Here is a 23,947-nt window from a genome sequence, read left to right as displayed (position 1 = left end):
GGCTCCCAAACTACACTACCCAGAAGGCGCCGCGCGGTGGCGACCAAGTGAGCCAATGAATGCGGGCGCGCTTGTGCGCGTGCGCACTGCCTGGGGCGGGACTTCCGGCGGCGTCCTCGTGGTGTTGGGTATCCGGATGAGGAGGGTGAGTGTTAGGGTTCCGAAGGGCTCTGGGGAGGGAGGGGCTGACACTGGATGAGACGAAGGGGTTGGGCCTTCATGCGTTCTTCACGAGGGAGCGGATTTGCCCTAGGAGGAATTCTGGAGTGTGTCTGTAGTAGGTGGGGTGGTTCGGAAGTTGTGTGTGTAGACACAAAAGTGTGAGCTTGTGTAGACTCTTTGCCCTGCAGGTCCCCATACCCTCCGGGTCACTTCCTGTGGAATGAAAGCTAGGTTAGCGGAGCTGGGGCCTGGGGCGGGCCCTGCCCCTTCCGGGCCGCCCTCGCCTGTCCAGGCAAGAGGAATGGTCCACTGCTACAGTCGGGGGGACCCCCCCCCCCCCCCCGGTCAAGTTCATCCCTGAGAGGATTAGGGAGCAGGCAGGTGGCTTACGTGCCTGCTTAGCTCCTCCAGACAACTCATTCAGGTAAGAAGGTATGAAATAGCTATTGATTTATACACCAGGTAACCAGTGTCCCCCTGTAAGATGTCCATAGAGGGCCACTTAGAAACGTATTTATATCCATATTTGGATGTGCAAACCGTTTATGGTTGGCTGAAATGTTCGTTTATGTGTATTTGCTTACAGTGGAAAACTATATGTAGCGTCCTCTTGAAACCTTTAAAAGTAGGAGCATTTACAGTTTCAAACCCGGGGCACCTGGGTGGCTCAATCCATTAAGCGTCTGACTCTTGATATCTACTCAGGTCAGGAGCTCCTGGTTCATGAGTTTGAGCCCCGTGTCAGGCTCTGCGCTAACAGTGAGGAGCCTGCTTGGGATTCTCTCATTCTCTCTCTCTCTCTCTCTCTCTCTCTCTCTCTCTCCCTCCCTCCCTCCCTCTCTCTCTCTCTCTCTCTCTCTCCCTCTCTCTCCCTCTCTCTCCCTCTCTCTCCCTCTCTCTCCCTCTCTCTCCCTCCCTCTCCCTCCCTCTCCCTCTCCCTCCCTCCCTCCCTCCCTCCCTCCCTCCCTCTCTCCCTCTCTCTCCCTCTCCCTCCCTCTCTCTCTCTCTCTCTCTCTCTCTCAAAAAATAAATGAACATTTAAAGTTAAGGGGCGCCTGGGTGGCTCAGTCGGTTGAGCGTCCGACTTCAGCTCAGGTCACGATCTCACGGTCCGTGAGTTCGAGCCCCGCGTCGGGCTCTGTGCTGACCGCTCAGAGCCTGGAGCCTGCTTCCGATTCTGTGTCTCCCTCTCTCTCTGCCCCTCCCCCGTTCATGCTCTGTCTCTCTCTGTCCCAAAAATAAATAAAAAAAAAAAAACGTTAAAGTTAAAAAAAATTTTTTTTAATGTTTATTTTTGAGAGAGAGAGAGAGTGTGAGCAGGGGAGGGGTAGAGAGAGAGGGAGACACAGAATCTGAAGCAGGCTCCAGGCTCTGATCTGTCAGCATGGAGCCCGACATGGGACTGGAACCCACAAACCGTGAGATCATGACCTGAGCTGAAGTCCAGTGCTTAACCGACTGAGCCACCCAGGTGTCCCTAAAAAATATTTTTAAAAACGTTTCAAACCCTGCTTCCTCATTTGTATTGGACACGCGTCCGAAACTTTATCATGTGGCCCATACAGTTCATACATAGCATGTATTACTTATATTTGATACCAACATCACCCCTTTTCTTATCCACGTCTTACAGATAAAGTGTTGAGATTTAAGGAGGTTCAGTTCTTCCACAGATTCACAGAGCAGGTAAGAGACAGCTTTTAGCTACCAGGAGCTGCGCTTAGACCCTCTGGCTCAGGTCAGCTTGCTCCAGGGCAGAGGCTGCAGCGTAACCCAGGCTGTAGAATCCCGTCCTGTTTACCTCTTACTCTTGGCCTCCCTCTCCTAGGGCCCCGTGGCATCGGCAGGAATGCTTCTGGCACCTGCAGAGGTATGTGAGGGGTGGCCCAGCCTTCATGGTCCCTAGTCGGCACCATGATGTATGATTGGTGTGTCCTTTAGAAATTTGCGGTGATTCACACATTTTGAAAGAATGGGTTTGTAAACATTTCTTTAATTTTTTTTAATGTTTATTTATTTTGAAGAGAGACACACACACACACACAGAGCATGAGCAGGGGTGGGGCAAAGAGAGAGGGAGACACAGAATCTGGAGCAGGCCCCAGGCTCTGAGCTGTCGGCACAGGGGCTCGAACTCACCACAAGATCATGACCTGAGCTGAAGTCGGACACTTAACTGACTGAGTCCCCCAGGCGCCCCTGTGAACATTTCTGTGACATCCTGGACTGCTCCTCAAGGAAGTCTGGTAGGGCTCCTTCTGGACCATCACAGCCCCTCCCGGTTTGGAGCCCAGGAGCCCCACTTCCCAGCGCCACTCCGTTCTCCTGAGACTCTGTCTGCCCCTACTGTTCTGCTTCCCTGGGTCTGGAAAGCCTGTGGTTTCACCAGACTCAGGGTCTAGACTTGGTGCTGGAGTATATGGATCACTTCCTGTCTGAGAACAGACGGGGTAGGACTCAGAGGGGTGTCCTGGCACAGAATCCAGAATGTTCAAACGATCGGGGTGAAGGTCTCCGCGTAGCTGGGAATAGCTCCGCGTGTTCTCTCTGAGTGGAGAGAATGGACAGCGTCTGCGGCGCAGAAGGATGGGAGGCCGAGGGTCTGTGAGGTCCTCATGTAGACTTCGGAGGGTGAGGGTGAAGCAAGGCGCAGGGCCAGGTGCTTTCTGGTCCTAGGAGACTGGTGATCTGGGGAAGAGAACTGCCGAGTGCGTTTGTCATGCGCTGTCTGGATGTCACGTGCCGAGCGGCCTCTTAACCATAGCGCGGAAATGCATGGAGCGCGAGCCAGAGCGGGTGGGAATAGGTACATCAGCGGAGGGACGGGAGACGTGCGGGAGGTACAGTCCGTACGGTGACGAGCAGCCTAGGAGGAGTGTGAGTGGTTGGCTCTAGGTCCCGTGCTGGTCATTTATTCAGTCAGGTGACTCGGGCTTTGGCTGTCTGCGAGGCCAGATCTGCGAGACCCCCGAGGGGTGGGGGTCCCCCGTGCTTGGCCCAGAGCTTAGCAGTTGCTTTCCTGTTCCCTTTCCACCTGTTTACTTTGTGCCGGACACAGCGGGAGGGAGGGAGCGGGCCCAGTGCCGGCCGGCCTGGCACCTCTTCCGCTTCGGGACGGTGGGGGGAGGGTGCGGAGCGGGGAGGACCGAAGACCCTAGACGCAGAGGTTGCATGGACTGAACTGGTGCGGTTGCCGAGGGCTGTGTGGTCTCTGCCGGATGTTTCTCCCAGGGGGAGCGGGGCCTCCTCGATGAGACTCTGATGCCTGTACTGCCGTGTGATGCTGGAGAGCTCTGCACTTCGCGCACGACTAGGTAAGGCCCTCAGATGTGCTCCTGAGCTGGGCGTTGCTCTGTCCCCCTCTCCCTCCAGGGCTCATCGGGGCTTATCTTGTCAAGGCTGTGGGTACTGTTTCCTTTCCTGGCACGTTTGTTGTGGGTGCAGGGCTGGGCTGTGAGCCCTGTACCACCTTTCCCCACGCGCCCCGTTCTCCGCTGCCCTGAAGCCTCAAAAAGTATGGCTTAGGAGTCAGAAATCATAAAGTCTGTCAGGGACACTGCCGTGGCCTCTCCTGTCCCTTGTCTCGTTACTCTCTCGAGATGAGTGCAACTTCTGTGCCCGACGTCATCCCCTCTCTTTATGATGCTGGGGGCCTCCACGTGCCAGGAATCTCAGCCACAAATACGGTCATTACTTGTGCAGACCCCTGGCTTGATTCTGCAGGACCCTCTTCTGAAGCTCTTGTAATTCTGGAACGTAGGAAGGCACGGGTTGGGTTGTTGTGGGCATGCGCCGTCTTTCCCCGAGCTCTGATCTCTGCCGGGTCGCACGTAGCTGGTCACCTTCAGTAAGAGGGATGGCCCTGTGTGCCTGAGGGCTGGATGGGACACGCTCAGCCGGACGTGGGCCTAGTGCATCAGAGCTGTGAGGGTATATGTTGAAGCTGGATTCAAATCACATTGGGAAACTGTCTGGTGTCCCCCACTTTTGATCCAGGGTCAGTGTCCACACCTCATGTGCACCCTTTCTTCCGCATTGTTATTTCTACTCTGACTTCCAGCTCTTGGTGTCCCCCATGTGCTCCTTTCTGTGACCTCCACCTGTCACGCATTCCCTTCTGTTGCCTCCTTGGAGGGCTCTCCAACACTTCAACTGTGCTTAAGATGGCCTGCAAGTCTGCACATACCCTTAAATGGTCCTTGAACGTTTCTGGGTGTGGACACAGTCTTCTACCCGGGGCTCACCAGTCACCGGCAGCCATGGCCTTGTTGAAAGTCATTTGCAGAGGGAGAGTTAGGGAGTCCACCTCTCCTCCCTGCACTCACCTCTCCCTGGTGTCCTTGCCCAGAGTCAGGGCTGTCCCGCCATGGGCGCTGGCCAGGGTGAGCTCTGCACAGAAGGCCTCACCGTCTCGAGTCCCCCTGGCCCGTGAGCAGTCCCCTGGCCTCATCCGTGGGTGTGTCCGACACACATTCCCGAGGAGGCTGCCTCGTCCCAACACAACAAGGTCAGCGTGCGCTTGACCAGCATTTCTCTGTTTACAGGTTGCTGGCATGGAGCTCAGGACGAGGAGGCCCCTTCAGGGCACAGTGTTTCTGTAGGAGCATCACAGGTCAGGACTCCAAAGCCAGGCCCGTCCGTCCGGGAGGCCCAGCCCTGTGAGACGTGTAGCTCACTCTTGAAAGACCTTTTGCGCTTGGCTGAACAGGACGGTATACACCCCGAGCAAGGCCTGTACGCCTGTGGGGGAGAGTGTTGCCAGCACCAAAAGCATCAGATTAGAGTGGAACTTTCCAGGAGTGATGAGGGGAGGCCTTCATTTGTGAAGAACTGTAGAGGTTACATGACAGAATCTGTATCTGCATTGAAAATGTGAAGGGATTTATAGGCAGCCCAGGTGGGCTCCAAGAGCAGGCCCTTCATAGTGAGTGGGAACAACACAGGGACTCGGTGGGTGCAGAGAACTTTAGAAGTGAATAAAACGGGCACCGGGCTGGCTCAGTAAGGCATGCGACTCTTTTTTTTTTTAAGTTTATTTTGAGAGAGAGCGTGTGCTCACAAGCATGTGTGCGATTGAGCCTGGGAAGGGCAGAGAGAGGGAGGGAGGGAGGGAGGGAGAATCCCAAGCAGGCTCCACACTGTTAGCACAGGGCCTGACACGGGGCTTGATCCCATGAACCATGAGGGAAATCAATAGTCAAATACCGACTGAGCCACCCAGGCGCCCCAGAGCATGTAACTCTTTTTTTTTTTTTTTTTTAAGTTTATGTATTTATTTAGAGAGAGAGAGAGAGAGAGAGAGCATGGGAGGGGCGGAGAGAGAGGGAGAGAGAGAAAACCCAAAGCAGGCTCTGAACTGTCAGTGCAGAGCCTGAAGTGGGGCTTGAACCCACGAACCATGAGATCATGAGCTGAAATCAAGACTTGGACAGTTAAGTGACTGAGCCACCCAGGTGCCCTGAGCACACAAGTATAAAAAAAAAAAATTTTTTTTTAATGTTTATTCTTTTTTTTTTTTAATTTTTTTAACGTTTATTTATTTTTGAGACAGAGAGAGACAGAGCATGAACGGGGGAGGGTCAGAGAGAGGGAGACACAGAGTCTGAAACAGGCTCCAGGCTCTGACCATGAGCACAGAGCCCGACGCGGGGCTCGAACTCACGGACCGCGAGATCGTGACCTGAGCCGAAGTCGGATGCCTAACCGACTGAGCCACCCAGGCGCCCCAATGTTTATTTATTCTTGAGAGAGAGAGAGGGAGACGCAGAATCCGAAGCAGGCTCCAGGCTCCGAGCTGTCAGCACAGAGCCCAACGCTGGGCTTGAACCCATGAACCATGAGATCGTGACCTGAGCTGAAATCAGACACTTAACTGATTGAACCACCCAGGCGCCCCCCCAAGCGTGCAGCTCTTGATCTCAGGGTTGGGACTTCAATCCCCACCTTAGGCATGGAGCTTATTTAAAAAAAAAAAAAAAAAAAAAAAAAAGTGGACAAAATTCTTAGAAATGTGAATGTGGGAAAAGCTTCAGCTACAAATGTATATTTGTTGATTGTGAGAAAACCCACACTGGGGAATGGCTGTATGAGTGCAGTGACTATAGGAACGCCTTCTTCCTCAAACATAAACTTGTTTGAGGAAATCAAACTGGATAAAGGCCTTAGGTGGAAAATTCCATGGGTGCATGCCAATCTCATTAAATAGGAGAGTTTCCCTGGAAAAAGGCCTTCTGAGTGCCCCAAATGTGGGAATGCTTTTAAGTATAGCTCTAACCTCAGTGTGCGTGAGTTCACACCAGGGAATGGCCTTAGGCGTGTTGGAGATTCCTTGGGTGTTCACATTCACTAGACCCTGGGGAATTCACACTGAACAAAGAAAGTCCTTTGGAGTTTAGCCATCCTGGGAAGTTCTTGAGATGCAGCTCCACGCTGGGCATTGAAGAGTTCACACTGGAAAAGGACTTACCGCAGTGAGTGACTGTTACGTATACTATTATGAGCGTGAGTGTACCAAGGTCCCTTTGAGAACGTTTGAGACCCTTCCGTTCTTTATAGGTAAATACTCAGAAGTGAAAGTGCTGGTTCGGTGTAAATATTTTGCAGAACTGTTTACATATTTCTGTACCCATTTCATATGCCCACCAAGAGTGCGCAGGATTCCAGTTTCTCCGAGTCCTCGGATTTATTACTTTTATTATTGTTATTAGTATTATTATTATGACTTTGATATCCACTATGGTAACTCTGTTTTTAGTTTTTCTGAGGAACATCCATCATGTGCTCCATAGCTGGACCACTTTGCGGTCCCACCGACAGTGTACAAGGGTTCCGCTTTCCCACGTCATTGGCAAGACTGTGTTTTGCTGTGTTGCTAATAGTTGTCCTGTCACATGTGAGGCGATAGCTCATTGCGGTTTTGATTTGCATTTACTCGATGATCAGTGGTGATGAGCATTTTCTCATATACCTGTTGACCATTTGTATGTCTTTGGAGAAATGTGTGTTCAAGTCCTTTGCCCATTGAAAAAATCCAGTTATTAGGGGCGCCTGGGTGGCTCAGTCAGTTAAGCCTCTGACTTAGGCTCAGGTCATGATCTTCTTCATGGGTTCGAGCCCTGCGTGGAGCTCTGTGCTGACAGTTCAGAGCCTGGATCCTGCTTCAGATTCTGTGTCTCCTTCTCTCTCTGCCCCTCCCCTGCTTGCACTCTGTCTGTCTCTCTCAAAAATAAATGAATATTTAAAAAAAATTTTTTTTAATCCAGTTGTTAGCTTTTTATCATTGAGTTGTAGGAGTTTTACAGATTTTGGAGACTAACCCTGCAGCAGATGGATATATAGGTTGCAAATATTTGTTCCCATCCTGGGTTGTCTGTTCCCTCTGTAACCACTGATCTTTTTTATTATCCACAGTTTTGCCTTTTCTGGAATGTCCTACGGTTGGAATCATCTGCTCCACGTAGCCTTTCCAGTTGGCTTCTTTCATTTAGTATTATGCATTTAAGTTTCCTCTGTGTATTTTCAAATTGATAGCATATTTTCTTTAATCACTGAATAATCTTGCTTGTATGAATGTACCAAAATTTGTTTATTCATTTTCCTTTGTAAAGACATCTTGATTACAGGTTTGGGCATTTATGCATAAACATGCTGTACATCCAAGTGGCGGTATTGTGTGAACGTAACTTCTCAGCTCGTTTGTGTATATGCCAAGAAGCATGATTCTCGCATTCCATGGTCACAGTATATTAGGTTTATGAGAAACTGCCAAGCTGCACTCCGGAAGTGCTGTGCTATTACTATTTTCCACAAGCAAGAATAAGAGTTTTTGTTTCCAGGCATTGACGATGTCATTATTTTCGATTTTAGCCATTGAAGTAGATACATAATGGAACGTAACTTTTAAAATTTTGTTGTTTTTTATCTCATTTTTCTTTTTTTTTAATGTTTTTATTTTATTTTAAGATAGAGATAGAGCATAAGTGGGGATGAGGCAGAGAGAGAGGGATACACAGACTCAGAAGCAGGCGCCAGGCTCTGAACTGTCAGCACAGAGCCCGATGCGGGGCTCATACTCATGAACTGTGAGATCACGACCTGAGCCGAAGTCGGACGCTTAACTGACTGAGCCACCCAGGCGCCCCATCTCATTTTTCTAATGACAAATGTGGAGCATTTTTTCATATTCCCCTAACTTTGTCTTTTATGGAGAAGACTTTTTTTTTTGAGAGGGAGGGAGAGAGAGGGAGCGCACTAGCAGGGTAGGGTAGAGGGAGAGAGAATCTTAAACCGGCTCCACACACAGTATGGAGCCTGAAGCCAGGCTCCATTGAGGTCCATCTGATGACCCTGGGATCTCCACCTCAGCCGAAATCAAGAGTTGGATGTTCAACCAGCTGAGCCACCCAGGCGCCCCATGAAGACATTTTTTTTAATCAACTGCAGCTTATCGCATTTTTCTTAATAAATTGTGATTTTGGTGTCGTATCTCAAAATTTACCACCAAGCATAAGGTCACGTGTTTTCTTCTATGGTATCTTCTAGGGGTCATAAAGTTTTGTATTTTAAACTTAGATCTATAACCCATTTTGAGTGAAATTTTGTGAAAAGTGAAAGTTCTATATATGGATTCATTGTTTTTACTTGTGGCTTTTCACTTCTAGCACCACACTTTGAAAAGATTATCCTTTCTCCATGGAGTTGTCCTTGCTTCTTTGTCAGAGATAGGTGGATGGTATTTGTGTTGACCTATTTCTGGGCTCTGAGTTTCAATTTTTGCATCTGTTGAGATGATCATGTATGTGGTGGTTTTTTGTTTTTTTTTGTCTCTTATTCTCTTCATATGGTGTATTCCATTGATTAATTTTAATTTTCAGATGTTAAATCAACCCATCTTGCATTCCCCAGACAAATCCCACTTGCTCATGATGTATTATTCTCAAGATATGCAGCAAAATCAGATTTCCTGATAATTTTCATACATTTTTTAATGTTTATTTATTTTGAGAGAGAAAGAGAATGTATGAGCAGGGAAGGATTAGAGAGAGAGGGAGAGAATCCCAAGCAGTCTCCAAGCCCAGCATGGAGCCTAGTGCAGGGCCTAATCTCATGACTGTGAGAGCATGACCTGAGCCGAAATCAAGAGTCAGATGCTTAACCTACTGAGCCACCCAGATGCCCTTTTCTGATAATTTTCATGTATCTGATATCTTTATAGATAAGGGTTAATTGGTCTGTGGTTTTCTTGTGTTGTCTCTATCTCACTTTGAGATCAAAAGAATCTTAAGCTCATAGAATGTGTTGGGAAATGTTTCTTCTTTATTTTCTGGAAGAATTTGTGAAGACTAGTGGCATTTCTTGTTTTAAATGGTAGAATTCCCTACTGAAGGCATCTGGGCTTGGGATTTCCTTGTGGGAAGATTTTCAGTTACTATTACTTTGTGTAGTTCTCTTTAGGTTTTCCTCTTATGTCATATTTAATCATCTTTTAAGGAATTTGTACATTTCCTGTAAATTGTTTAAATTTGATGGGTAAAGTTGCCCATGATAGTTCCTTATGATGCTCTTAATTTCTGCAGGGTCAGTAATCATATTTCCCCTTCATACCTGGTTTTCTTAGTTGCTCTTATGTTCTTGACCTACCTAAAGTTATCAATTTCAATAATTTTTTGAAAGAACCAGCTTTTTATTTTCATCAATTTTTATAGTGTTTTTTTCTTTTTTTTTAAGTGTTTATTTTTGAGAGAGAGAGAGACAGAGTGGGAGTAGGAGACGGGTAGAGAGATTGGGAGACACAGAATCCGAAGCAGGCTCCAGGCTCTGAGCCGTCAGCACAGAGCCCAACCCGGGGCTCCAACTCACAAACCGTGAGATCATGACCTGAGCCGAAGTCGGACGCTTAACTGACTGAGCCACCCAGGTGCCCCTCTAGTGTTTTTCTTTTTTCTATTCCAATGAGTTTTGTTCTAATCTTTATAAATAGTATCTGTGTGTTTACCATCTCCTGCTTTTGGGAGAAAGAGGCACACAGAAGAGGGGGAATGCTCTGTAATGGAAAAAAGGTAAGGTTTCAGGAGTGCCCTGGTTGTAGGATGCTGGTGTGAGGGTGCAGTGGCAGGGTGGGGGTGGGGTAAGTAGAAGTGGGGATCCTGTGTGATTTGTTAAGTATACATATTTGACTTTCTCCGGTTGCTCTTAAGTGGGAAGTTTGAGCAAAAATTACAGAAGGTGCTAGTAACTAATCAAGTTCCTAACTACTGACTTTTTTAGTAACGTATTGTAAAAACCTGAATACAGGATATTTAGGGTGTCCTGACAAAATCAGTATAGGAATCAAGACCAAATCATTAAACACAGGACATGTCTTTGAATCGCGCCAGGGTCTTTATGAGTGCAACATGGAGAGGTCGATGCCATTGGAAGGCAAGTTGTGCTACTCAACAGTCTCCTGTGTTGTGACTGGTAGATTAACATTTATTAAGTACCGCACAGGGTGCTGAATGGTGGGGTCATTACAAGGGCCTTTGGGAAGTCCTGTCAGGAACTTACATTTGCTTGTGACTCTTCAGGCTGTAATCTAGGACATGTACTTCCATGAGGAAGTGGATGTCAGTGTAAAGTCCCCTGCAGGCCGCTTGGCCAAACAAAATGGATGCTGAGACAGTGACACCAGGAAGTAGCTTAGCTACACTCTACATACCCAGAAATAAGAGGCCTGGCACACCTCGGAGGTGCGCACAAAACCATGTCACCTGCAGGAAGGACAGGGCGGGAGGGGGCACTGAGATTATGCCTTTATGACCGATGTGTCAGGGAGTCCCCAGGTGGGGACATGCTTTGTGGGGCAGGAAGCAGAAACACACATTAGGGCTGGTTCTTGAGCTGTTTGCAGTAAGAGCTCTGCAAGCCTGTAAAACTGACTAGGAAGACAGGAGTACACACCTTTGTTAGTTTGGCCTTCAGATGAACGCTAAAGAGACAAATGGAGAAAACACAGAACAGTCGGGATACAGAGAGCGGCTGGCAGCTCTCTCCCCGATGTGTCCCGTGCACCTACCGGAGAGCCTGAAACCCAGTGGGTGCGTACTGTGCATCTCAGATACGTAAATACACCCCCCACAGCACAGTTTCCCTGTTCATTTTCACCATCTAGGCAAGCCTTTCAAAATAGTGTCTCTCTTTCTCCAAGCAGTTAATAGCCTCGTTTTCAAGTATAAAAAAGACAAAAACCTGAGTGTGGCCAGATTCAAGCAGAGCCATAAGCGTAGCTTCATTCTCTGGCTTTTCAGATTTCACGTTCTGGCAAACTTCCTTAAGATCTCAACTTTCCTTTTTTTTTTTTTTTTTTTTTTTTTTTAATGTGAACAAGTTATGTCTTCCCAGCTGTATTTCTGCTACTCTCTTTGAATAACTGATCATTATTAATACCTTTCAGTAATTTCCGTTTCACAAGTGTTTTTCACAGATGATTTCGACGTCCTGTAAGGACACCAGTGGTAAAATTTCAGGTGAAATGAGAATCACTTCCCAGCAAGGACAGGAGAGTGGATCCGTCACCTTTGTCTGTAGGACAGGCTGCTCCTTTCTTACAGGTGCCTCGACTTACGGAAGGGGCCACACCGTCCTGGCAGAAGATGGCGTGTATTAAGTTACTATTCTTTCCAGATTTCAGATTCTTAATCTGAAATTGAAAAATGTCTCAGAAGCAGTAGTATTTGAAGAACTGTGTTACTCACTGGGTTCAAACACAACCAGTGACTGACTGCACAGGTAGCAAAGAGGTTTTTCCAGGAAACCGAGGCAGAGCTTGGCCCTTTCTCCCCACCTGGGTGATGCCCCATCATGCTTCCCCCACCTTCCCCTCCATGGCTCTGTCCGAAGCCTTTTCTTTCTTGTCCTGGGACAAATACAAGGCTCATTAAAACAGACTCCAGAGATTCAGCCTGTATTTGAAAAGCGACGAGGTAGTTGGCAGCGCTGAGTGGACCCGTTGTCCTGATGTGGTGTGTCCCTTTGCATTGTAGCTTTTGGGAACCTCCCTTGCATCGTAGCATATGAAGTAACAGGTCCCTAACCTTTCTGTGACTGCCGGACTGTGCGCCGAGAAATCTGGGTCCGTCCCCTTTAAAAGCAGGCGAAGACACCTCCCCCCCCCCCCCCCCCCGCCCCTCCTTCGGAGCAGCGGAACTCCAATTCCCAGCGCCCCCCACTAGCCTCCGGCACTTCGTCCGCTAGCTGGGAGGAGGGCGTTAGTCTGCGCGGTGGGTTGGTGGTGGCGGCGGATAACCACATTACCCATAAGTCTGCGGTGCGCGTCGGCGGCGGCTGAGCCAATGAAGACACGAGAGGGTGACGTTGGCGTGCGTGCGCACTGGGTTGGGGGGGCGAGACTTCCGGCGTCCACTCTCGGTGTCGTTTTAGTTGCCCTCGGTTTCACGGGTTCAGGGCTTCTCAGGTGCTTGGTTGGCGCAGAGGTGACGGAGTGGGAGGGCGCGGAGAGAGTCGCTGTCCTCATCGCTGAGGCGGCTGCGAGGCGCCCTCGCCCCCGTCCGGTCGCCCGCCGCGTCCCGCCCCGCTCTTCCCACTGGTCGGAGGCCGAAGCCGCGCCGGTGAAGCCGGCGCAGGTGGGTGCTGCGACCCCCCGGCCCTCGGCCGCCCGCCCCGCCCCTCCTCTCCCCGCCCGCTCGGCTCCCCGCAGTCAGGCCCCCGGGGCGGGAGCGGAGGGCGTCCTGGTTCGGGGTCCCGGTCCCGCAGGGGCTCCTGAGTCGGGGCCCAGGGGTCGGGGCGGAGTGTCGCCTGCAGGGGCGGCGTGCGCGGCTGGGATCTTCCGGGGTCGGGGGTCCAGGGCGGGGGTGGGAGGTGCGCGCCCAGAGATCGGTTAGGCTAGGGGAGAGCAGGACGGGGAGGCTGCTGAGGAACCACCCCGGGCAGTCATGGTGGAGGTTGGGCCAGGGCGGTGGCCGTGGAGGGAGATGCGAGGAGATTCTGCAGACTCGGGCAACAGAGCCGACGGGGTTTCCTGCTGCGTCGCCTGTAGCTGTGAGCACAAGTGGGGAGTGAAGGACCAGGTCAGGGCTTCCTTGCCTGCACATCTGAGAGAACGGAGGTGGGGAAGCGAGCCCAGCGGGCAGGTTTCGGGGAGATCTTGAGTTCGGTTTGGACATGTTGATGCTGAGATATCTGAGGGTGGAGACGTGACGTGGGTCCGTAGAAGTGAGGGTCTGGAGGACGGGGAAGGGAGCTGGGCTGGAGCTGTCCAAGGTGTGGAGGGTGTGCACTGCTCCAGAGCCTGGCCTGAGGACCCGACCAAGGAGGGAGTCTTAAGATGATTTCAGATGATGAGGAAGTTGAGGGCTGAGAGTTGGCGGGTAGGGCATGGGAAGCAGGCGTTGGCATCCCTGATGCTTCCTCCGGAAAAGAGATTTGCTGTAGGAGAGATCCTTCTGCATCTCTAGGAAGGGAGGCCTTGGTGGGGTGAGGAACTGCCCTTCGGTGGAGCAGTGTGTGTACCGGTGTAGACTCTACACCTGTGGGTTCAGCCGACCCTCAGGACTACTCTCTGTGGAGCAAGGGAAATGTCCTCCAGGCTGATGGAGTGGCGGGGTCCCACACAGGGCATGCTTGTCAGCCCTACCCCTCAGGGCCAGTGGGATGAGCCGCTGTCCGGTCCAGGGCCTCCAACAAGCCCCCTTCTGAGGATTAAGTAGCAGCAGTTCTTGTCGCTGTGTGGACCAGCGGCTTGTCTGCGTACCCAACCTTTTCCTACAACTGGCCAACGTAAGAATGTATAAAAAATTTGTTGACTTAAGCACTAATTAATATTCTAAATATGTATGGGGCACTTGGGTGGCTCAGTCGGTTAAGCATCCAACTTCGGCTCAGGTCATGATCTCGCGGTTTGTAAGTTCTAGCCCGTGTCCGGCTCTGTACTGACAGCTCGGACCCTGCAGCCTGCTTTGGATTGTGTCTCGCTCGCTCTCCTCCCGTCCCCTGCTCACTCTGTCTCTCTCTGTCTCTAAACAAAACATTAAAAAAATTCTTCTAAATATGTATACATGGGTAGATAATTAGAAATGAACCTCTTCAACAAGTTAAACTTATGCAAACACTTCGTAATTTATTTGAGATTAATTTTAATCTGTTTACAATATAAAGTTTGATGTACATTTCCTGACATCGTAAAAAGCAGTAAACATAAAGACCTTAAATTTCAAAATCCTAGCACTTCATTTGCCCTGAAAATCCACAAAACTGGATTCTATGGACAGTAAGATCTGTTACATAGTATGTACTCCTGACGTTTCGGTACCAATATGAACCCAATGAGGTCGAAAGCATTCTTATCCCCATAAGCTCTTTTCCCCCTTAGGCTCAGGGATGCTCAGGGTTTCCCATGGATGCTCAGTTACCCCATCCATAAGAGGCAACCTGTTTTTTGAGGAGCTGAACTTAGACCATGAGGCTGAGATCACTTTGCTCCAGGGCAGGGCACAGCTGGTGGTCCAGCTCAGTTTATAAGATCCTTCCATGGTTACCCATTTTTCATGGTCTCCTGTCTCCTTCCCATAGGGTCCCATGGCGGTGGCAGAAATGCTTATGGACCCCGTGCAGGTGAGTGGAGGGTGTCGCACCTTTCAGCCATCCCGATTGTCACCCAGGTAGTTTTGGCATGCTGTGTATATGCCCCCAGGGAGTGGCAGTGTCCTGTCACAGGAGCCTTCTCCTGTCCTCACTCTCTTGAGCCTGAGGACCATGTGCTTCCCTCAGGCCCGGGATCCTACATTTGGTATTAGATTGTATGTGGAGGAGTTCCCGTTTCTAACAAGTGATGTGGTAAGACGTGGCAGGGAATCCTGGCTGCAGGATTCAGAATGTTCACATGCCTGTAGGTGCGACTTAGCTGGGATGTTGGGGAAACTACAGGTCTCTCATACCTGGTAAGAATGGGAAGCCAGGTTGGGGGTAGGTAGGGGTGCACGGGTACCAGACCTTCAGTGACAGCTGGGGTTTGGGGTCTCCAATCTGAGGTTGGTGGGAAGCAGGGAAGGTTTGAAACAGAAGAGGAAGGTGGTGTGACCCCAATTTTAACAGGCTCCCTTTGCGGAGTGGAAAACACAGGGGGGAGGGGGTGTGGGTGCAGGTAGGGAGGCCCGGGCGACAGTGCGGGTGAGTGTTACGGCTACATGGGACTGGTGGCTGTGGAAATAGAGGAGTCGCTGGTTTCTGGGTGTATTTTGAATCAGGGCTGCTCATATTTTGTGACGGAGAGACTCGGGGAGATGAGGAGGTGGGATAGAGGGAAGGGTTGGGGTGCCCCGGGTTTTTGGCCTTGTTTGCAAGGATGGGTGCTTCAACTAAAATGGAGGAAGTCAGCTGTATGAGGACTTTCCAGGTGGAATGTGAAGACTCCATTTTTCTCTAGTCTCAGATATTCCAGGGGCCCCAAGGGGAGGGGTCACGTGGGCACTTTGACACGGAGGTCTGGAGCCCCGGGGGTAGATTCAGGTTGGAGGCAGCCGCAGTGTGGGGGCTGGTGTGGGCTCGGAGGCGCTGTGGACCAGCCCCGGGAGGTAGCATCGCTAGGCCGTGGGGGCGATGCCATTAGGGGAGCAGGGATGGGACAAAGGGTGTGGCCTGAGTACGGGGTTCCTTGATTGGGCACCTGGGTGGGGAATTAGATTTATTTGTTAATTTTATTTATTTATAAATTTTTATTTTATTTATTATTTATTTATTATTTATTTATTTATTTATTTATTATTTAAAGCTGAGGAATCCGAGTGTCTGTGTGTGAGTGTGTGCGAGAGACAGAGACAGAACAGAGAGGGAGAGATGGTGGGGTGGGAGCGAGAAAGTCTTCTGAGACCGGCGTGCACATGAGCTAGATGTTAAGGGGGCGGTGGATCAGCTCGAAGAGCTGCCAGACCTAACGTGGGTGGGTGTGTGGGTGCGACATGAGTGTCCCTGGCCTTCAAAGGAGACGGGGAGGTTCTGACTGCTTACGGGACAGTTGGTTACGGGGCGGTGGGTGGGATAGAGAAGGTGCAGGGGCTGAAGGTATGTGAGGTCCTCACGTGGGCAGGGTGGCTGAGGATGAAGCAAGAAGCAGGGCCTGGCAGGGGGACCTTTAAAGCAAGGCTGGAGGCTGGCCTGGCGCTGGGGGACCTGGGGACTCCCTGTGTTCAGGGGCAGAACTGGGCCTGAATTGGATCCTGGATGCATCTCCATGCACTGCCTGGGTTCCATGTGCAGAATGGCCTCTGGGGAAGTGAAGGAAATGCCAGCGTGGGCCCGGGGTGTCTGGGGGGTGTCTGTGGAGGGGTCAGCGTCGGGAGGGAGAGGAGTCCCAGGAGCGATATGCAGGTGAAGAGGAGTGTGGATAGCTCCAGGTGCTTAAGGGAAAGGGACGAGTCCGAGTTCACTGGGGAGTCGGACCCGGGGAACCCCAGGGAAACTGGCCAGCGGGAGATGGGGAGAGGCCCACATCGCTGAGCCCACAGGCTACGTGGGGTCTTCCTCCCTTCATGCCGTGCTCTGAACACAGCGATCAGTGGTGACGAGAGCAGGCGCCAGTGCCGCCAGCAGTTGGTGAGTCTTCGACGTTGGGAAGTCGGGGAGGAGGGTGAACGGGGATGGCTGTGTGGGGGGAGGACCGAAGGTCCAGGGGAGAGAAGTGTATCAGGAATGGCACTCACAGGATTTCAGTTCACGGAAGCGGGCGAGCGATGACGTGGAGACCGATGACGCTGAAAGGTTTTTTATTCTATTTGTCGAGGAGGTGGGAGCACACCGTGTAACACAGGGCCACACGGGAGCATCGGATTTGGTTAGGAGGCATAACCACCAGCAAAGGGAATCATTTTAGCAGAGTTTATTTGACTTTGTGGGAGAAATGCAGGAAGGGTAGGGCGAACAGCTTAGGGATGGCTATTCTGTATAATTTTAGTGTATCTGGGGTAGAAGAGATGGCCCTGGTTGTCCGGTACCTGGCCCTGGTTGATTTAGGGCGGGGGGCGGGGGTGGTGTTGACTTGTGTGAGTCAGTGAAGGAGGTGGCTCAGAGTGTGGGCTCTGGGTATCAGAGGAGATGCAAACAGATTTGACCGTCAGTTTAGCCCTGTAGTTAGTGGATGGCCAATAGATAAATGCAGAATTCTCAGGACACAGTCAACATAAGAAGCTGTTCATGAGCCAAACCGATCCACTTCTGGCAGAGCCGCGTGGTCTTTGAGGACGTGGCCATACACTTCTCCCAGGAAGAGTGGGGCCTCCTTGATGGAGCTCAGAGACTCCTGTACCGTGCTGTGATGATGGAGAACTTGGCGCTTCTGTCCTCCCTAGGTAAGGCCCTCACACTGAGCCCCGCGTCTTGGGCTGGGCTCTGTTCTGCCCCTTTTCCCCAGGGGTAGCTCTGTCCTTCCCACAAGACCAAGGGTCCTTCTTCCTCTCCTGGTCTCCTGGCAGGACTGGGCTGTGTGCCCTGCACCCGCTCCTCCCCAGCAGGTCCCAGGGCTCAGAAGTCAGAGATGTTCACGTTTGTCTGAGAGATCCCTCAGACCTGGCTTGTCCCTGATGTGGTCACTTAGTCTAGATGCTTGGAACCGTGGTGCCCCAGGCTTTCCCCCTTCCTCCTGCTGACATTTCTTGGGTCCTCCTGCCTGTGCCAGGAATGGCAGGCACCAACCTAGTTACTAATTTGAGGGCACACTGGGTTGTTTCTACAGTGTGTCCTGTGAAGTTCTTGGAATTTTAAGATGTCAGATGTCCTGTGTTGAGTTGCTCTGGTCGTGTGCTGGCCATTCCTTTTCCTTTCTTTCACTGAGGACTGGCCTGTATCAGGTGCCACATCAGTGCTCACCTTGAGCCATGGGGAGGACCCTGGGTACCTAATAGGCCGGCATTACTACATCAGTGGCAAGAGGCACTCAAAAGCATGGCCCTGGTGCCATGGGGCTGGGGAAAGATGTGTGTCAGAGCTGGCAATCTGTCCTTTGTCCACCATCGTTTGGTGTCAGGACAGGCCAGACTTCATTTCTTTTCTTTTCTTTTTTTTTTAACATTTATTTATTTTTGAGAGAGAGAGAAACAGAGTGCGAGCAGGGCAGGGAGAGGGGGAGACACAGAATCCGAAGCAGGGTCCAGGCTCTGAGCTGTCAGCACAGAGCCCGACACTGGCTCAAACCCATGAAGTGCAAAATCATGAACTGAACTGAAGTTGAACACTTAGCCAACTGAGCCAACCAGGCGCCCCACCAGACCTCATTTCTACCTTTTCTTTCCCATTTTCACTTCTACTCTGAATTCTGATCCCCTTTCTGCCACAATCCAACACCTGTTAGCCTTCACCTCTAATTCTGTCTCATCACTGCCTTCACAGGCTCTCCAACATCCGACTGTACGTAGGATATTGTGAGGTCTGTGTGTATCCTTAAATAGTTTTGAATTACAGTGTCTCTGTTGTGGTTAGGTAGGTATTTCTAGTCTACCGTTTCCTACACAGTGCTCACCAGTCACCAGCAGACATAGCCCTTTGCCCAGGAGTGACCTGAATCCCTGCCTCCCCTCCCTACACACCACCTGCTGTGTTTTAAGTGTTTGTGCTCTCACCCCCCACCACTGATTCCTGTGTTGCAAATCTCGTGCCCAGCGTGGTGGTGTTAGGAGATGGCGCCCCGGTCGTGAGGGCAGAGCTCTCATGGGTGGAGTTAGTGCCCTTGTAGAAGAGACCCCACCGACCCCTCAGCCCCTTGAGCTATGTGAGGACACAGTGAGAAGTTGGCAGCCCGGAAGAGGACCCTCACCCCACCATGCCGGCACCCTGATCCAGCCTCCAGAACTGTGAGAAATAAATCACTATTGTTTATAATAAGCCACCCAGTCTGTGGTGTTTTGTCATAGTAGCCCACATGGACTGAGACAGCCCCCCTCCCTTGTGTCCTTCCCCAGAGTCAGGGCTGTCCCATCGTGGGCGCTGGCCAGGCTGAGCTCTGCACAGCGGGCCTTCCTCTCACCGTCTCGAGGCCCCTTGGCCCATGAGCAGTCCCATGGCTTCATTCGTGGTTGTGTCCGACACGAATTCCCGATGAGGCTGTCTTATCCCAAAGTCGGCCTGCGATTGACCAGCATTTCTCTGCTTACAGGTTGTTGGCATGGAGCACAGGACGAGGAGACATCACCGGTCAGGACTACAAAGCCAGACTCTTCCGTCCAGGAGGCCCAGTGTGAGAAAGACATGTTGCCCTCGGCTGAGCAGGATGGAATGTACTCTGATCAGGAACTATATATTTGTGAGGCAAACCAAAAGGAATGGATTGAAGACCAGTTTTCTAGAAGGGAGGAGGGGAGGCCTTCCTCTGCAACGAACGACAGTGTTCACGTGGCAGAGAGTAGCTGCACGTGCTGCAAAGACGGAAATGACTTTCCGGCCGGCACAGGCCTGCCCCAGCACCTGACCCCTCGCAGTGCATTGAAACCACACAGGGACCCCGAGTGCGGGGAGGCCTTTGAAAGCGGACAGAGTGATTACAAGCGCATTCAGTGTGGGAAGGCCTTCAGGCAAAAACAGGTACTTGGTGAGCACCAGAAAATCCACGCTGGAGTAAGACCTTACGAGTGCAGCAAATGTGGGATGGCCTTCACTAGAAAGTTCCACCTTGTTCAGCACCAGAAAATCCACACTGGAGAAAGGCCTTTTAAGTGCAGTGAATGTGGGAAATTCTTTCGGTACAACTCCACACTCGTTAGTCACCAGAGAGTTCACACTGGATTAAGCCCTTATGAATGCAGCAAATGTGGGGAATTCTTTAAGTACAATGCCAACTTCATGAAACATCAGAAACTTCACAATGGAGAAAGGCCTTATGAATGTAGAGAATGTGGGAAATTCTTTAGGTACAACTATAGACTCATACGACACGAGAGGGTTCATACTGGAGAAAGGCCTTATGAATGCAGCGAATGTGGGAAATTTTTCAGGTACAGCTCCACGTTCATTAGGCATCAGAGAGTTCACACTGCAGAAAAGCCTTATGAGTGCAATGAATGTGGCAAGTTCTTTAGGTACAATTCCACACTCATCAAACATCAGAGGGTTCACACTGGAGAAAGGCCTTATGAGTGCAGGGAATGTGGGAAATTCTTTAGGTACACCTCTACGCTCATTAGACATCAAAGAGTTCACACTGGAGAAAGGCCTTATGAGTGCAGCTTGTGTGGGGAATTCTTTAGGTACAAGTCCAAACTCATGAAACATTGGCAAAATCACACTGGAGAAAGGCCTTATGAGTGCAGCGAGTGTGGGAAATCCTTTAGGTACCACTGCAGACTCATTAGACATAAGAGGGTTCACACTGGAGAAAGGCCTTATGAGTGCAGCGTGTGTGGGAAGTTCTTTCGGTACAACTCCAACCTTATTAAACACTGGAGAAATCACACTGGAGAGAGGCCTTATGAGTGCAGCGAATGCGGGAAAGCCTTTAGCCACAAGCATATACTTGTTGAGCATCAGAAAATCCACACTGGAGAAAGGCCGTATGAGTGTGGCAAATGTCAGAAGGCCTTCATTAGAAAGTCCCACCTCGTTCATCACCAGAAAATCCACAATGAAGACAGATCTATGAGCACCATAAATGTGGAGAAGGCTTTAGATACAACTCCAACCCATTAGCGGAGAATTACACTCGTAAAGCAACTTGTAAATGTAAATGCAGAGAATATGGTGAATCTTTTAGGTACCACTTTAAACTCGTTACCCTGGAGAAGCACCTTAGAAGTACAGTAAAACCTTGGTTTGAGAGTATAATTCCTTCCAGAAACATGCTTGCAACCCGGAGCACCCATCTATCAAAGCGAATTTCAAGAACCACTGGCCCAGTTGTGATCATGGGATGTTCGGCGTCACTTACTACTTGTATTGCGAGACACAGCTCATTTATCAAGTTAACATTCATGAGAAATATTTGCTCGTCTTGAGCAATAGTTGCAGAACAAGTTACTCACAATCCAAGGTTTTGCTGGGTAGTGAATGTGGGAAATTGTTTTGGTGCAGTTCGCCATTCATTAGGCATCAAGAGGTCACTGGAGGAAGACCTTGGAGTGTAGTCAGTGTGGTCTTCAGGTGCAACTCCAGCCCCATTCCACTTCAGAGAATTCACAATGGAGGAAGACCTTATCTGTGCAACAAATATGGGCGTTTGTTCATCTAAAAGTCCAACCTCTTTTGGCCCCAAAAAGTTCACACCAGAGAACATTGCAAAGGGGGAAAGACTTCAGCCAAATACCGGCTCTCATTTATCCCTGGGAACCACTGTAATATAGTTCTTTATTTTACATGTGTGTTGTGCACACCTAGCACAGCTTACCCTGTCTCTGTGCACTTAGTAGTGTTAAAAATTTCACACATTTGTGCAACCTATTTCCAGAATTCCTTTCATCTGGCAAAATTGAAACTAGACCCACGAGACAAGCTTCTACCCGCCACCCACCACACCTGGCAGCTATGTTTTTATACTGTCTCTATGGATTTGACTGCTCTGGAGACCTCATGTAAGTGGAATCATACGGTATTTGTCTTTTCGTGACTGGCTTATTTTGCTTAGCATAGTTTCCTCATTTGTCAGCATTTCCTTCTGTTTTGAGAAAGAATCAGAGTTAATAAGATATTGGGAAGGGTGTCAATGGAGTCAGTACAGCTTTGCCAGATGTGATATTTCGGGAGGAAGAGGAGATCCAGATTTTATATGGTATCTTTATTTCTTAACAGCTTTATGGAGGCATTGACATACGTTAAACTGCATTTATTGAAGGTGTACGATATATTTTCATATAAGTATGCACAATGGGAGCATTGCCAGAGCCATGATAATGAATAATCCATAACCCCTATATATAGTTTCCATTGGCCCCTTGTACTCTCTCTCTCCCAGTCCTACGCAACTTGCCGTCCCCAGGTGGGCACTGTCATTTGCATTTTCTAGAATTTTATTTAAATAGAATCCTACGCTTACTCTTGTATAGCTGTGTTTACTAAGCGCATATATGTATTTTTAGTATTGTCCATGTTGTGTGTGCAAGCATGGCACTGGATAACCGGCAAGGCTCTGTGTTATGTATTAGAGCTGCACTGTTCATAAACAACAAAGGTGCTAATAATCACTGAGCGTAAGAGTTGTTTAGAATGGAAAATGAAGTTTAGATAAAATAAATTTAAATTCAGTTTCATATGAATTCATTATCAATAAAAAATCTTGAACCATCTGAAACACCTTTCTTGGAAAATTCTTGTTTGGCTTCTTTTTTTCTAGTAGTGTCTTTAAGCTATATCTTTGTATCATAAAAGTTTCTAAAGCATTTTAAAAATGTTTTTGTGTAAAGTACACATAAAATTTACTATCTTGTCATTTTTAAGTGTTCAGTTCTGTGGTGTATTGGGCTCTCCAGAGAAGCATCAGGGTGTGTGTGTGTAGAGAGAGGTGTGGGGGGCTGGGAGTGTATATGTGTTTTAAAGAATTAGCTAAAGCATTTGTGATGGCCCGGCAAGTGGAAAATCTACCGAGCAGGCCAACAGGCTGGTGACTACGGAAGAGTTGCAGTTCAGGTCCAAAGGCAGTCTGCTGGTAGGATCTCTTGCTTGAGGTCATCTTTTCATCATGTAATCTTCAAACCAGGTGGCTCATTGAGAAACTTGAACTTTAGAAAGGGTAACAAGCATTATAGAATAGGAAACGGAAAGAGAACAGTTTGGGAGTGATACGTGGGAGGGAAATGATTCAAGACTCCACTCTGTATCTTTCAAACCTCACCATGTACAAAAGAATGCCAAAATTAAGGTAATTATATATAAATTTATGTTTACATTGAAAACTTTGTTTCATAAAGCTCACGACTATGGAACAACTGAAAAAGTGTGACAGGTACATAATGACGATGCCAGAAGGAAAGAAAGACCAAAAGGAATGGAAGTAATGCTTGAAACAATAGCGACTGATAATTTCCCCCAAATTTACCCAAATTTAGACATCCAGGTACAGATCCAGGAAGCTAAGAGAACACCAAGCAGGAAAGATGCTAAAAGAAAAAACTACACCCAGAAATAGTATTTTCAAACAACAGATAATAGAGAAAAAAAAAAAAAAAACAACTCTGAAACAAGTCAGAGAAAGGAAACACTTTATTTCTAGAGGAGCAAAGATAACGACATCCAATTTCTCAGAAACCATGTAAGAGTGGAGTGCAGTATTTAAAGTGTTGAGAGAGGAAAAAAACCACAAATCTAGAACTTTGTACCCCGTGAAGTTATCCTTCAAAAGTGGAGAAATAAAGAATTTCTCAAGCGAAAATGGAGAGTTTGTTGCTAGTAGACCTGCCTTGAAAGAAATGTTAAAAGTTCTTTAGAGAGAAGGAAAATGGTATATAGCTCAGAATCTGAGATCTACAACGAAAGGAAGAGCATCAGAAAAGGAAGAAGTGAAGGTAAAATAAGAATTGTCTTGGGGCACCTGGGTGGCTCAGTTGGTTGGGCGTCACTTCAACTCGGGTCACGATCTCACAGTCCGTGAGTTCGAGCCCCGCATCGGGCTCTGTGCTGACAGCCCATAGCCTGGAGCCTGCTTCAGATTCTGTGTGTGTGTGTGTCTCTCTCTCTGCCCCTCCCCTGCTCATGCTCTGTTTCTGTCTCAAAAATAAATAACACTTTAAAAAATTTAAAAAAAGAACTGTCTTATTATTAATTATCTAACAGATTACAATTTGTCAAAAAACAGCAACAATGTATTAGAGTATATATGTGTGTG

At 49.2% G+C, this 23,947-nt stretch overlaps 1 protein-coding gene and 1 long non-coding RNA gene across 6 annotated transcripts; one reads left to right on the top strand and one right to left on the bottom strand.

Annotated features, from left to right (window-relative positions):
* The first annotated feature begins 1,624 nt into the window (after positions 1-1,624).
* LOC122207632 (zinc finger protein 548-like) lies at positions 1,625-22,402 on the top strand. Of its 5 annotated transcripts, XM_042917729.1 has the most exons (5): positions 12,576-12,782; positions 13,773-13,935; positions 14,728-14,769; positions 17,372-17,498; positions 19,298-22,402. In XM_042917729.1, exons 3-5 carry the CDS (start codon positions 14,734-14,736, stop codon positions 20,821-20,823), a joined length of 1,689 nt encoding a protein of 562 aa, XP_042773663.1. In that variant the 5' UTR covers positions 12,576-12,782; positions 13,773-13,935; positions 14,728-14,733; the 3' UTR covers positions 20,824-22,402. The 5 variants fall into 5 exon arrangements, with proteins under 5 accessions (XP_042773665.1, XP_042773663.1, XP_042773664.1 ...); XM_042917731.1 differs by lacking the exons at positions 12,576-12,782; positions 13,773-13,935 and adding an exon at positions 1,625-1,848; XM_042917730.1 differs by lacking the exon at positions 13,773-13,935.
* Positions 10,610-12,299, bottom strand: LOC122207658. Its single transcript, XR_006196956.1, has 2 exons — positions 11,587-12,299; positions 10,610-10,910 (listed from the first exon to the last, which is right to left on the bottom strand). It is a non-coding gene; the product is annotated as an uncharacterized LOC122207658 (long non-coding RNA).
* Positions 22,403-23,947: the final 1,545 nt, after the last annotated feature.

The sequence above is a fragment of the Panthera leo genome, chromosome E2 (genome assembly GCF_018350215.1).
Source record: "Panthera leo isolate Ple1 chromosome E2, P.leo_Ple1_pat1.1, whole genome shotgun sequence".
In the NCBI taxonomy this organism is placed as follows: domain Eukaryota; kingdom Metazoa; phylum Chordata; class Mammalia; order Carnivora; family Felidae; genus Panthera; species Panthera leo.
Note: the sequence above shows the minus strand (reverse complement) of the source record. Positions and strands in the feature narration are given on the sequence as shown.